This window comes from Nestor notabilis, unplaced genomic scaffold, assembly GCF_000696875.1.
Source record: "Nestor notabilis isolate BGI_N333 unplaced genomic scaffold, ASM69687v1 scaffold405, whole genome shotgun sequence".
Classification (NCBI taxonomy): domain Eukaryota; kingdom Metazoa; phylum Chordata; class Aves; order Psittaciformes; family Psittacidae; genus Nestor; species Nestor notabilis.
The window spans coordinates 47,370-62,221 of record NW_009927617.1 but is presented as its reverse complement, the minus strand read 5'-3'; the positions used below and the strand labels follow the sequence as shown (position 1 = coordinate 62,221).

The following is a 14,852-nucleotide window of genomic DNA, read 5'->3' as shown; positions in this document are numbered from 1 at the left end:
AGAGCCTTTAGCTGTTTGCTCACCAGCCTCATGCTGGTGACACTCAGTCATGCATGTGACTCAAGACGTGTCACACGATCCTGTAACCGCATGAGAGGTCCCAACACTGAGAGGCTCTGACAGAGGACAGCTGGCTTAAAAAGCAAAGGACGCAATGCACAAAAGGGCCAGCTAACCCCTAGCCCACCACCCACTGCATCTAACCCTCAGACCTTTCATCCTGCAGGTTATACATGGCAACCCAACACATTCACTGCTGGGCTTACACTAAGATGCTACAAAATATGTCTAGGCTTCACACTGTCACTTCTATCAGCTTCTCAACTAAGGCTCCAAAACTGCAGGACCAGCTTTTGAGCTCAAGTGAAGAAGCTCTCATCTCTCCAAAGTATCATCCAGGTGATAGGACACCTAATCCAGCCCGGGCAATATGTCTACAGAACCACCCTTCTGGTCATTTATTCAAGAGAAGCAGGTACAGGTGGGGTGTCCTGTTCACACTGTTTTAAGGTACATGTGGCACTGGTACTGCAGCTGGCTCACCGAAACATTCTTGTCCTGGTTTCAATAAATCCCAGGATATCTCATCTGTACTGGTAGCTGACCAAGCCACCTCCACTATTAGTGCCAGCACTGGCACACCAGACAGCCATGCCCAAGCTTCGTAACCAGGGGAAGACAGGTTACATAAAAGGAAAGAGGCAAAAAAAGTAAGACAGGCTATGAAGAGAAGCGGACAGGGGGCTTGAAAGCACTGCAAAGAAAAAGTACAGAAGTTAAAAGGTACGGGTAGCATTTGGAGTGAGGAAGAAAGAGGACTTTTCTAGTCCCTCCTGAGGGAGAGGGATGCGTCACGCAACGGACCAATTCAGCTACCAGTACAAAAGGTCCCTTCTCCTCTGCACATGCACACACAGACAGTACATGCAGGCAGGGAAGCTTTGACAGGCAAGAAGGCAGGACACACATTACCTGCATATAGGCCTGCTGGCACCTCTGCACCAGCTGGTGGAAGGCTGGGGTGCGCAGGTGGTTGTGCACATGGGCAGGGTTGAGCCTCTGTAGAGCTTCCATGATGATCTCTTGGAGCACAAAAGGGCTCAGCACCCCCTTGGCTGCACCAACGCAAAACTGATGCACATAGTTTACACCTGCACAGGAAGGAGAAGTCAGAACAACAGTGTTAAGGTAAGAGATACCAGCTACTTCCCAGCAAGAACCTGGATTTGGAGCACCTTCTTCTCAGTGTAATGTATCCTCCAGCAGGCTTGAGGGAGACAGTCTAGCAAACACATGGGGACAAGAGATCATTCTGATATATCCATCGGGTCTGAGTAGAGACCAGGTACCACTTCAGTGACTGGTATTCCCATGTCCACCTGTCTTTAAAGTGGATATGAAAGAAAACTGGAAGATAACTACAGAGGCAAGGATACACTGCGCCTCCTCCCATTGCTTCTTGACTGCCCATCTAGGAAGCACCTAGATGCCCCAGCACTGAGGCCTTAGGGAGGCTGGAGACATAGTCAAGCTTCCCCACCACCGCCTGCAGCAGTGTTGCTCCCCCAGCAGCAGCAGCAGCAGAAGCCATGCCATTGGACAAGTTGGTTGTAAAAGGTTGGTTTCTTTGAAGTTCTTAGTGCTTATGAAAGAATTGAAAAAATGAACTGACAAAAAAGATCCAAGAGCAAAGTGGAAGTAAAAACAAAAACCAAAACCCCAAACAATTGGTGGTTTGAGCACCTATTGCTATAAAACGCCTACAGAGAAGCTGTAAATGTATATAAGAAAGAGGAATACCTACAAGAAAGAATTACTGTTACAGAATGGAAGAGATACAAGCTCTGAGCCCTGTCCAACCCCATGCACTTCATCCAGTGCCTCAAAATTCAACAGCATGCCTACAGAACCCAGAAATGGGACAACTGCCTGGATGAAAGAGCAGCAGGGATCTTCTGAAACACTCTCAGAAATGGGACTGGATATGAGGCTCACCCAATCTTTGAAGTTTCACTCTTTGGAGAGCTTTTTCCCACCATGGTCCAAATCCCAGCAAGTGGATTTCTGCTGAAGTACTGCTCTGAGCCTTACCTAACTTTGCAGCTAACCCGAGGAGCCATTTTACATCCTCTGTGTAGGGTGGGCTGCGGGAGAAGTTGTTGGGGTGGTCGTTGTGAGCTCTTCGGCCAAGCATCTCCAGAGCCAGCATCCCTGTGAGAAAGGGGCAGCCACAGTCAAGCAGCACTTCTGCCCATTAAGACTCAGTCTAGCTTTTCACTCACTGCAATGCAACCTGATTGGCCTGCCCTGCATCAGCAGAAAATTCCCTAGCTGCAAAGAGTCCAGAGAGAAACAAAAGGCCCATCTTGCAGCCTGTCACCACAGGAAGTATCTGTAAGAACATCTGGATCTGCTGCTCCAGGCTGGGAAATCTGCACAGCCATCACAGCTCACTAGAGCTGCAGAGAGATACTTCATTAAGCATCTACAGCAGGGTCAATGAGATAGCCCGGAAGGCTGTACTACAGGAGGTGTCTTGAAAGCAACACATTTGCTCTAAATTTCGCAACAGAGAAGCTACCCAAACCAACCTGCCCCTCTGCAAAGACAACAGGTCAACTCTGAGCTGCAGTATTGCCAATCTACAAAAATGTCGCTCATGCCACTAAAGTTCTTCAGGCAAATCCTCACATTTAAACACTTCTAAAATACCAACAGGTGCCATGCTGTGATCTTCCAGATCTTCCCTCTTTCCCACCCCCACTTCTCTATTGTTGAGGCTGTTAAACACCTTTCACAGCTTACCACTTACCAGTGCAATGTCTCCAATGACATCTGCACCCCTTTCTGGCCAACTCTCCACAAAATTTAAGTCCTCTCCATGTCAGTCTTCAACAACCTAGCTGGAGAGGCACAGCACGCATCCCTCAGTGCCTCTGAATATTATGGTATTATTAAACTAGAAGTGTGCCTTCACCATCCATGAGCAGCAGGAGCTGCTAATTTTTTCACAGTCACATCCTCAGAGCCCTATCCAGACTCCTTTACATACACCTGCAGAAAGGCAAGACTCTCCCCAGCTCTAACCCACTTAGCTTTCTCTTCTACTCTTGACAGCCCTCAACAGCAGCTATTTGATCTTCTATTACTTTGCCTCTGCTTTTAGCCTCCACATATGATCATGGACTTGCTTTTCCCATCTACCTAAGATGCCATCACCCCCAACAGGTGCAGCAGCAAATTGTCTGCAGCCCTGCCCTGAAGCCCTTGAGAAGGGGCCATAGAAACCCACTTGGCCGTCCTTACCAACTCGGTATGCAGAGTGGAGGTAGTGCAGACCTTGGGGGCTCACAGGCTGACTGTGCTGCTCATCCTCGGCAGGAAAACTCCCTGTAACAAGGGAGTTGGGCTGTGAGGACATGGTTGTCATGGAAGCCCCCTGAATCGCTGGGAACGTTGATCCTGCATGGACATTTCCTACTGAAGAGAGCAAAACAGCAGCATTAGGACCCACCACCAACCTAAAAGAAGGTTCACTTGGGCCATCATCTCCCTCACCTGACCACCCCCTGTCAATGTAGTGTTCCCCTAAACAGCAACCACAGACTTAGAACTGAAATACTATGGGCTAGGAATATCTCTATTTTCTTTGCAAGCTGAGCCTGGACACAGTCAGTTACATGCTTGTCCATCTCTTTAGCAGTATATCGTGAACATGCACATCATCCATGTTTTATATGTAAATATGTGTGTTGACTCAGAGGTCTTTGCTATTATTAAATGAAATGTCTAGTTCTGATTTCTTGTCCAAGAAAACACGCATGTGCATGTCTACATCTGATGAGAAATTGCTGTGGAAAATCATGGAGCAGGAACAGTATTAAGTCACTCAAAGATCAAGTCCTTCATTGTGAGATTGCTCCACTTCTGTTGTAAGACAGCTTACCATGAGGAAAGAGTGCTAACGGAGGCTAGCCTCCAATCCATCCTTGGAAAGAACAGCTACTGCATACACTGGTAGCACATATCAACAGTAAAAACAAGCAAAGAAACTTGAGAAGCTGTCACCTTCAGACACTTAACTAGCGTGGGCAAAATCAAGCGAAATCACAGGAAAATCCATTATGTACCACCTCAACTTGGAGAGACAGCAGTTAACACGGAGACAATAAGCTGCATTCTGAGAAGGGACTCAAGTATATCTAACTCTCCCTCCCAAGAAAATTAAGGAGAGAAAAAGAGCAAGGTTTGCTTGACAGTTCCAGAGCATGGATGCCACTAGGTGTGTGCACATTGTTACCCTTATTTCATGCTTCTCTGTGGTGCTACTACACCAGCACCACAGCAATGCTCCAAGTTCTGATTTCTCCTCTTCCCCTGACACTTCCAGCTTGTATTTTGAATGTTTAACAGTCAAGAACAATGTGCTCCCAAGAAAAATCCGTCTGATCTCCTCAACCAAGCAGACACACAGTGCCAAACACCCACAAAGCAGGGCGAAATCTGTGCCGCATTTGAAGCCTGGCTAAGGAGAATAACCCGTAAGAATGAGCTGAATTGTAGCCAGAGCTCAAGCGTCACCACATGATTAGGTACTCCAGGAACAGTGAAACAGTATTTTAAGAACTGAAAACAGAAGTTTATGCAATCCATAAACAATGGCAACTGGAAAGGGTGGGGTTGCTTTTTCCTTTCACTATTTTAAGTGCCCTAGGATGAGTTAGCAGTTCTGGAAGATTCATAACTCTTCGGAGGAGTACAGAAGTGGTTTCTCACAATTCAGAGTCACAGCACCAGCCTAAGCCACAGCACCAGACTAAGGCTGTCTGCAACGGATGGTCTTCAGATCCTGAGGCCTTCAGGGCTATTTGCTTTTGTGGTGGCTTTTTGGCATGAAAATGCAAGATAAAAAAACCTGAAAAGATTCTCCTGATAATCTGGTTATGAAGGATGTTAACACAGCTCTGAAGTATTTTCCCACGTACCAGTCTTCCAGCACCTGGTGAGTTGCAAAGCAGTGATAAGCAAACGTACAGAGGCAAACACTACAGCCTCTCGAGCTGAGGGGATAACAGAGCTTTGGTCAACCATGGCCCACTGGTGCAAAACCCCATGGCAGTGAGAGCACATCCACAATTCAGTCAACATCTGCTGTTCCAGTGCTGCACACTACTTGATGGGTCTCCACCACCACTCTAGTTCCAACACAACATGTGAGCAATCAGATCGCCATTGAAATGATCCTGCCAAAACAGCTGTCTTCTCTACAGAAGTTCCACATTTTGGATACTGGCTGCCTCCAACCCCTTCAGGCAGGAAAGACAGCTATTAGTACTAATGTAGCAAAAGTCTGCCCACTTCTTGCACTCTATTCATCAGACCTTAAGGAACCACAAGAGCCTGCTCAAGATCACCTATGCTCACCTTGCTAAAAGGAGAGAGAGGAATAAAACACTAAGTCAGAACAGCCAGGAGGGCTCTAACCACGCTTTAGTCTGAGAAGCCAAATTAATCCCATACTGGAAATTAAGCTAAACAGAAATTAAAGGTCCACTAGTTGAATCAGGCCCCCTTATGAATCCCAGTACCCCTGAGCGTGCACATCTTTAGGATGGAGTGAATTTGGCCAGAACTTTTCAGTGCAAGAACCCTGGCAGACCTTGTAGTCAACGAGGAGCAGGACTTGACTGGAGTACAGCTAGGAGACACAATAAATAAACCTATGCTACACACAGCCCAGAGCTGTAACTTACTTGCTACATTGGAAGACAACGACATTCCTGTCTCGCTGTGATAAGGATGCACTGCAATCTGCGTCATGGATGGGACGGGCACTCCAGGGAATGACACTGCTGTAGCTGCCAGTGAGGGCGGTGTTACTGAGTAAGGGTATTGCGCTCCTATGAAGGCTGGATGGACACCCTACAATAGAAAAAAATGTAACAGTCATGTCTAATTCATCTGTTTAGAAGTAGCCTGAAACACAAACCCCAGAGCACGGGAAGTCCGATCTGACAGGGAGGTGGAAGCACAGAAAGAAGCATAGCAGTAACTACCCACACCACATGACCATTACATCTGCTTTCTCCTCCTCCTTTTAAATCTAATCAGTTTTCAGAAAACCACCCCAAGAACTTCCAAAAATAGGCAGAGGTTAAAATAATCTTTACTTGGTTTTCCCTCTATAATCTCTATTTAGTCCACAGGTTCTCAAGAAGACAAGCTTTCTGTCCAGTGCCTTTTGAGAAACTATATAGCAATAAAAATTAAAAAATATGTATTACATTTTACACCCTCTTGAGACTTTAAATGCACTCACTGAAGGCTCCTCATTATGCAAAGGCTGAGCTGGGGAGCCAAAGTAGCACCACAGATCAGCAAGAAATTGAGAGCAGAAGCTAGATCTCAAGCCATGGCAGGTCTGAGCTCCACGCTCTCCCCAGTCCGATATAACCCTCTGGAAACAGCTACACAAGGTCACTATGAATGATCAAGCCACAGGCAACACTCACCTGTGGGTACGCTGAGCCAGGGACTGGGAAGACAGCCGGGCGTGGCATGTGCTGGATAGTGTGTCCAATATACTGTGGGTTACAGGGGATGTGAGTCTGAAGGGTGGTGTAGGGGTGGAGACCCTGCGTGTGTGTATGTGCCATTGCTGGTCCTGCCATTGTATGCTGCTGGTACATGGTTGACCCCACAGAGATGACCGGCATGACGGATGCTGTTGCGGTTACCGAAGTTGCCACCGTTACGGTGGTTGGCTCAGAGGTCACCCGGTTGTCCGTCAACCCAGCCCGTGCACCACTGGCACTGCAGCCAGTGGCACCTTCTCTCTGGGCTGGGGTCCCACCAACAGTCTGTTCATAAAGCCAGTACCACTGGTGAGCCACTTCGAAGAGGACTTCTGGGTACACACCACCTCCTTTGGCTGCCTCTTCTACTGCCATACAGGCCTTTTCCAGCATCGTATTATCCTGGGGGCAGTGAAAAAAAAACAGAAGTGAAGAATGCAATACCAGAAACACAAGAAGGCAAAACTGCAACAGGAGACAGTCCAAAATGACTGATACCATGGGGAGCAGACAGATCACAAATACGCAGCAGAATAACCAGTTATTCATGAAACGTAAGAAATGCACAAAACTGGGATAAAACCTGTCCAGTGGCAGAAGAGCCAATCCCACAAGTAAAGCACATCCTTGATGCTAGGAATCAACTTGCACTAGCCAGCCTCCATGTGATGCTCACCTGTTCCTTGCACTGCACCAGAGCCCTCTGGATCTCATTTGGGTTCAGGGCATGGGCATGGGGCAGGCAGCTGAGTGCTAGTTCAGCAGCTGCCCGCACCATGTTGGAGTCTCTGGCCCGAGAAGCTCTGTCTGCCAAGGATGCCACCTCTGGGGGAGTCAGATGTCCATCCCAACACTCCACCAAGATGTTCAAGGCTGCGCTACCAATCTCCATGGCTTGTCCTAAAAGGAAGAGAGAAGATTCTCACACCACTGTACGCCCAGAGCAGTTCCAGTTAGCTTTCCCTCAACAGAAGGTGCACTCCTTGCTTCCTTCAGGGGCAGCAACAGAATCTAGTTGCTCCCCTTAGGTGGCTCTTTCTCCCAAAACTACATGACAGGCAAGGCCCCTCAATAAGCAAGCACAGAGTGATGGTACCATTATCAGAGTTAAGCTAAAGATGCATTTTAGGTAGTGAGAGGAACTTGCTATAGCCTAGACTGACACTCTATTTCCATCATGTCAAGAAAACATGAATTTTCAGGGGTATTTTTCATGCTCTAGAAGCCATGTGCATAGAAAGCAGGTAGTAGGTCTAGGTGTGAACAGAAGGAGGAGGACAGTGAAATGATGAACACAGCCAAAGGGTGTTTTCAGACTTGACAAATGTCTGTGTCTTCAGCAGACCCCTGAAGAAGTTAAGACCAGTCTCTGTGCAGGAAGTGGCCTATGGCTTTGAAGAACGAAGCATGTTGCACTTCAGACAAGAAAGAGGTCACAAGAACTTTCTAGGACAAAGAAGCACTACTGTGTAAATCACTGGTGCTCAGCTTCTACTGCTAGCTGTGCCAGCAGCTTACATGGCTACCGCAGCGCATCAGCATCACCATTTTTGGGAATAAGCTTGCTGCCCTCCCCTCCCTTCCTGCCCTAAAGTAAGCTTCCCGATAATAGTTTTGCTGTAACCTGTGATCCAAGAGACATGGGAGGAGTAGGTTCGAGAAAGCCAGTTAGGAGACACAAAGTTGTGCAGGCCTAGTGCATACAGCCCAATCTCGAAGGCGCAGAGGTGAAGGTTGCGGTGTGGTCCCTGGTGCCCACCACTGGAGGAAGGGTGGGTAAAGATAGAGGTACTGCTGTTTCCACCTGCTTTGATAAGGACTGTCTTGGCCAATTCAAAGTAGAAGTGAGCAGCTGCCTCTGAGGGCTGGTTTGGAACATGAGGAGCATGGCTCTCCAGCCGCCTCCCTTTGTACCTAGAAGAAAAAGATAGAGGAACCTTTCAGACAGCAGCAAGTACACCAGATTCATTAGCTGGAGTGCAGAGTTCCTGTCTTTAGGGTCCAGAGGAAAGAAAGCAAACTCTCCCAAGGAAGTGTCTTCTGATACACCCATGCTCCCTGACATCAGGCCTAGAGGTTGCACTGGTACCATTCATTACCTGCCAACTTCCACCGTCTTTGCACGGGCTCCCCCACTGGCTCTCCTACTGCCACTGGAAGAGGAAGATCCCAGCGAATCACTTGAAGAACTGCTGATGCTGTCACTGTCCTGTCCTCTGCCCCAGGATGTTGTTGCCCATCCTCCGCGTAGCGGACGCCGACTGAGTGTTGGAGAACTGTCAGACGTGGTTTCAGGAGCGCTGCTGTCTATGCTAGCCATGCCTACAACACCAGAACCAACACAGCAATGCCACCAGGGTTAGTAAATGTAATATGGGTACATAAATTCCTATCCGTATCACCTACAATCCCAACTAAGATCAGTCACGTCAGTCAGCCTTACTGCTGCCCAGCATTCAACTTTGCAAATTAAGAGAGATTAAATGAGTCAGTTTGACCACAGCCATCAGTGTCATTTTGAAGTTCTCAGATTAAAAAGCAGAAGAGTCCCAGAACAATGTGTCTTTATTTCCCCTTTCACACCATCCTGGCCCCTCACCCCATCTGCCAAGCTTTGTGGCAGAGTACAACAAGAAGAAGCAAATATATGTACAAAGTCAAGTTCCACATATTGTAAGAGTATTACCAGAAGCCTTCTGGTATATGCTGCATAGTTTACACAAAGCTTGTTCACATCCTCAGCCTCCAACTTACACCTTTCCCAAGAAACGTATAAGGAAGCAGCAGCTCCTCTGAATTTGTTTCTGGACCCAGGAGCACAGTGCGTTGCTCCCAGAGTCCAGTGACCATTCAGCTCCAGATAACTAATCCATCACCTAGAACACATCTCGTGTGAGAAAGATATGGTAACTTGCCATACAGAAGTGTGCAGGAAATCTGGAGCAAACCCTATTACTCCATGGCAAACACCTCAGAGACAATCAGCTACTGCTGTAGTACAGGAAAGTCTGACAGCTGGAATGAAGAGCAAAGGAATTGCTAAAACACCAGCGGGCTGCTTAACGCAGCACTAGATGCTGTATGAACTAGTCTGCTCCTACCTGTGTGTTTCTTCTTCTGCCTGACAGGTGAACCCCAGCATCTCCCATTGTATCCACCTCGGTTTCCAAGGGCCAGACGACTGGGGACCTTTCCCTCTTGTTTTAGGACAGTGGCCTCTGCAGCTGGCTCACAGGGGGACTTCTGAGAGTTGTCTGCATAAAAAGGACAGTGACAAGGTAAACGTTATGATTTATGTCTGTGTATCTAAAACCAGATGTGGCCATTTAAAAGACACAAAAAGATGGAGGATTTTTATAAAATGAGTGCTATTTATGAGCAAGATTATCTCAGTTTTCTTTCAGCATTAAGCATATCATCCAATACCAGGCCAAGAACATTTAATTTGAACTCCTCAAGATTTGGAAAATTTGCTGCAACTATGGAAAAAATTTAGAACAAAAATGCTCCAGCAACCTTACCTTTATTGCAGTCATTCTCAGCTAGTATTGGTCTCTTTGAGAAGAGTGAAGAGAGCACTTTTTTCCACCAAATGCTGCTGTATGTGATGCTTGCCACCAAAATGGAAGCACAGCTCAAAGAAAAACATGTTTCACAAAATCAGCTAGGTTGGAAAAGACCTTTGAGATCATCAAGTCCAACCTCTACTCCAGGACTGCCAAGTCCACCACTAAACCATATCACAGGGGCCTTGTCTACATGTTTTTAAATACTTTCAGGGACGGTGATTCCACCACTGCCCTGGGCAGCCTGTTCCAGTGCCTGATCACCCTTCCGGTGAAGAAATTTTTCCTAATATCCAGTCTAAACCTCCCCTGGCACAGCTTGAGGCTCTTGTCCTATCACTTGTTACTTGGGAAAAGAGATCAGCAACCTTCTCACTCCATCCTCCTTTCAGGTAGCTGTAGAGAGTAATAAGATCCCCCCAGTCCATTCTGAGCCTTCTCTTCTCCAGACTAAACAACCCCAGTTCCCAGTTTCTCTCTAATGCCCTTCAGCAATCCTAGTTATTTATCTTGCATGAAGGTGCCTGAGCCAGCGTGTAATTTCTTGAAATCCCACACCTCTGTGATACAAGCCTAAAAGATGGAGTCACAGAAGCTTTATGCTAACTGGTTATACAACTGGCTCACAATAGGAAAACCTCAAAATTATCCTGAATTTCTATGCAACAAGAATGTGTACAGAAATGGATCCAGCCAAACAGATAATAGGGGAATGTCATTCTAGTAATCACCAAGCAGCTATACAGTATTATAATCACTCTGACTACTTCCCAAAACAGACAGGAATGTACAGTTCCAGTTTTGCACAGATGACAGAAAGGTTTCAACACAGCCCTTACAAAGCACCTCTTACCCTGTGCACTCTTCTCCACAAAGTTCTCAGGACTGCTCTGGACTGCAGTGCTTACAGCAGCTTGCTGAGTGACAGAAGCCCCTGGAAGCTGCTGGATAGCTGCAGTGGACTGGGCAGCGTGTTTGGAAGGCGATTTCTGATTTGCTACTGCAGGCTTGCTGGATGAGTAGAAGGAACTCAGAGTCTGTGGTTTATGAGTCTGACTCTCTCTGTCCAGGAGTTTGTCTAAAATCTTTAACAGCAAGGAAAAAGGGAAAGGAAAAATTAAAACAGAGCTCAGCAGAAGGGTAAGAGGACAAGTGTTACACTGAGACATAGAGGGCAAGTATGGAATCAGCTTCTGGTGGACAACATTCTGTTGGAGGAAAAAAAAAAAGAAAATGCTTATTCTCTAGAAAATAGGCATCGTCTTCCTGGACTGAAGATGAGCACAGCTGAAAGCCATGCGGTCTGCATTACTGAGGAAGCAAAGGTTCATTGGTACTCAGTAATATTCCCATTTTCACTTCAGCCACTGGGATTATTTGAAAAGCACCCAAAACTCACAATAAACAAGTAACTCTGGTACATCAAGGACAAAATGGAAGACTCTATATTTAGTTCTGCTAATCATACCAAAATTATGTGCTCACCATTCAAAAAATCCTGTCATACCATACTGAGAAACTGGTAAAGCCACAAGAGAAACTGCCGTCTACCCACCTACTTTCTTGTCCCTATTTATTACATAATTGGGGAACAATGCATGACCACGTTTTATGTGTTTGTCCACTTCTACTGTTCATTCTCCACGTGAAATGAAAACCATGAGTGTAACAGAGCATGTATTTGCAGGCGAATTATATCAGCATCTCTGGTATTCCCTGGAAAAGAGTATAGCAAAAGTGCTTCTCCTTTAGGAGACAGAAAGGTACTAATAATATTCTTGCTGGGTAGAAGGGTTTCTGAATATAAAAGATTAATAAAACCCTTCCTGAAGCTTCAGCGCTTTTGGTATTTTTCTCCTCCTTTGGGGTGGAGGGGCAGAGTTTTACTACCTCTCTTGCATGCGAAATTAAGGCACAGATGGACTGAAATAGTATATCAAAAAGGGGAGAGGTTAAGAAACAAAGGCTTTGCTAGATACATTGTTCTGCAGCAAAACAGAAGCAATCCCCAGACCACGTACAGAGTGCACAGAAAAACCCTGGGACAAAGGACTTGTTTTACCAGGTAAGCAAAAGCATCAAAAGCAGTGAGAATGCATCTCCCAATTGGACCTTAAGAAACCTATGGAAAAAGTGCCTCTTTCAGGGTAATGCAAACTGCAATCAAATTCTGCATCAGTGAAGGAACATAATACCACAACATAGTTTGTAAATCATCAGTACATAACACAGCAACTTACGCTCACTGGCAAAACTATCAAATCCATCAAAACCCAAACATGCTTTGTTGCACATCTCTCCTTTTAGAGGAAAACTCACTTTCTTCAGCTTAGACTGATCATCCTTGTAAGTAATCATCAGGGCTAGCGCCAGATCACCTTTCTCCCTTCGGGTGCCTTCACACAATAGAGGATGTTCTGCTTCACTGACAGTTGTTTTCATGCCTGCAGACCAGTAAAGAGGGGATGAAGAGACAAGTGAGCCCATGGGACCACACAACATCCTGAGCACTATCTATACCTCCGACTATTTTATTCACCTCTCTGTCACAGGTGAAAGAAGACTAGCCCCATTTTCTGTTAACTTCAGAAATAGGTAATGAATAAACAGCAGCTGCTGTCTGTCCCCAGAATACTAAGCTTGCTACAACTGTCAGAACAACCAGAACTTAAACCACCACAGGAAAAGAGACCAGGCAAGCCCACGGCTCCATCTTGAAAGAAACTTCTCCAGTTTCTGCAGAACTACAAGCCAGCATTCCCACACCATAAAGAACTCATCTTTCTCATTTCAGAGATGAGACAACAAAGGACAGGCCTTGTTTAATTAATTCTGTTCCTTTTTGCATGCTGCTTTTAAGCAGGCATATAGTACTGTCAACATAATATATATAATCGCTGCTTTGTTGCTGAAGCTGATAAATGAGGCAAGAACCAAGTATTATGCTAAGATGATATGATTATGCTTAAGAGCACTTCTACTATTCTTTCACTATCATTGTCTAACCTCTTCTTCAGAGAACAAATGATTGCCTTTTGTTCTCGGAAATTGTCCATCCCCATTAAAACCCAGGCAATACATCTTCTGTGACAAAAAAAAGCCATAAGAAAGCTAAAATTCATGTTACTATTTTAATATACAGCTCCTATACTGTATCCCACTTTCATTTTTCACATCTTTGCAAAGACGCCTCAACCCTAGCATGTAGAATCCTTCTGTGTCTGGTTCTGACAAACCATGCAAACACTTTCACTTCTGCACCAAACTAGAATGAACTACTAACTCTCACTCTATGAATGAACCCTAACTCCCACCATCCGAAATGAGGCAGGATGCAAAACACAGATGACAAGAAGACTTTCCTTGTAAAAGATTCTTACCAAGAGCAGCAACAGCTGCCTCAAAACCAAGTTCTTCATCTCCAGGCATTTCATTATTCCAATTACGGCTTGGAGGTCTAGAGCCTGTAGGAGAAACCACTGAAAGACAACAACAGAATTAGCACTCAGCTTTCTAAACTGAGGACCTTGAGGCAAAAGACGTTTCTGAGAGCTTTCTGAATTTGCAGAACTCTCTGTGGTCCTATTACTAGCCTTGTACCAGTTTCGAGACCACAGCACTGTCCTGTTCTTTGGGGTTTTTTTCCCTTTCTCTCTCTAAACTCAGAAGGCTCCAGACCAGGCAGGTATATTGCCAAGTGAGTCTTAGCAATACACCTGTCTGGTTTGATTCAGTCAGGATCCCAGTTTCTTGTGTTCTTTTTTAAATACTAATTTTATATTAGCTTCCTATGAACATAACCAGCGTGAGAGTAGAAAAATCAGTCATAACTATAAAGAGCATACACAGAATGCTGAAATGTAGTAATCGTCCAGCTGTTTTCAAATGTAAGCAGAAGGAGACACTGTTTCACTGGGACACGAAGTACGTCTAAAGCAACATGGAGGGAAGTGCAAGCAACAGCGTGTGAAGAATCAAGATTAAGTTGTTCTTACAAAGACGACAGTTTCGCTTTGAAAACCCTTCAAGACCTGGCATATCAGAACATGCTGCTGGTGCACTCAAGCCAATGCAGACAGTACCTGGAGTGCACAGGACATCAAATATAAAACTAGCCAACATCAGAGGCAGGACAGGACGGTAATCACATAATGTCCCTTCTCGCAGTTCTTCAGCTCTTCCTCGAATACTGTTCATCTCACTAGTGCCCAAGGGAATCTTCTTCAAGAGGGCTACAATCTCAGACTCCTGATATGCCAGCTTCACCTGGTAGTACCCACAAGTAAACAGAAGAAGCTGTCATCAGCACAGGCCCTATGAGCAGTGGACTGTTTTTTCCTATACATAAAGTACAGCAGTAATTTTTATTGTATCATTAAATTATAACAACTATTAGAAACCTAGCCATCTTTACCATTGCCTCCACACTGAACACAGATTTTCAAATCTAATACAAGTCTTGTCTCATATTATACACAAATTTTTTTACTCAAATTATTGATCTTGAGCTGCATACAGAAAAAAATACATCAGCTTTAATAAGAACATTAGCAGAAGCATTCAAATGGATATTTGAGTGGAAAAGGTGATTACTCTTAACTGTAGGAAGAAACAATGTTATGTTAAATAATGCACCCATTTAAGACAACAGAAGCTGACTAGCAGAGGAATGGACACAGGATGGCAGCATCCATGCCACCAGGATGAAATC

The 14,852-nt window shown here is 45.4% G+C and overlaps 1 protein-coding gene across 3 annotated transcripts in view; it reads right to left on the bottom strand.

Annotated features, from left to right (window-relative positions):
• The window catches only part of ZSWIM8 (zinc finger, SWIM-type containing 8), a 62,806-nt gene that overhangs the window by 1,024 nt on the left and 46,930 nt on the right, over nt 1–14,852 (bottom strand). The window contains exons 13-25 of one of the 3 annotated variants that reach the window (XM_010014117.1): nt 14,224–14,407; nt 13,522–13,620; nt 12,461–12,585; nt 10,995–11,226; nt 9,677–9,829; nt 8,675–8,897; nt 8,200–8,489; nt 7,252–7,475; nt 6,513–6,977; nt 5,754–5,922; nt 3,307–3,480; nt 2,092–2,211; nt 967–1,151 (exon numbers count right to left, since the gene is read on the bottom strand). In XM_010014117.1, the coding sequence (XP_010012419.1) occupies nt 967–1,151; nt 2,092–2,211; nt 3,307–3,480; nt 5,754–5,922; nt 6,513–6,977; nt 7,252–7,475; nt 8,200–8,489; nt 8,675–8,897; nt 9,677–9,829; nt 10,995–11,226; nt 12,461–12,585; nt 13,522–13,620; nt 14,224–14,407 (2,643 nt within the window). Of the gene's footprint in view, nt 1–966; nt 1,152–2,091; nt 2,212–3,306; nt 3,481–5,720; nt 5,923–6,512; nt 6,978–7,251; nt 7,476–8,199; nt 8,490–8,674; nt 8,898–9,676; nt 9,830–10,994; nt 11,227–12,460; nt 12,586–13,521; nt 13,621–14,223; nt 14,408–14,852 lie in introns of all 3 variants that reach the window. The other 2 variants (XM_010014115.1, XM_010014116.1) reach the window with 2 other exon arrangements.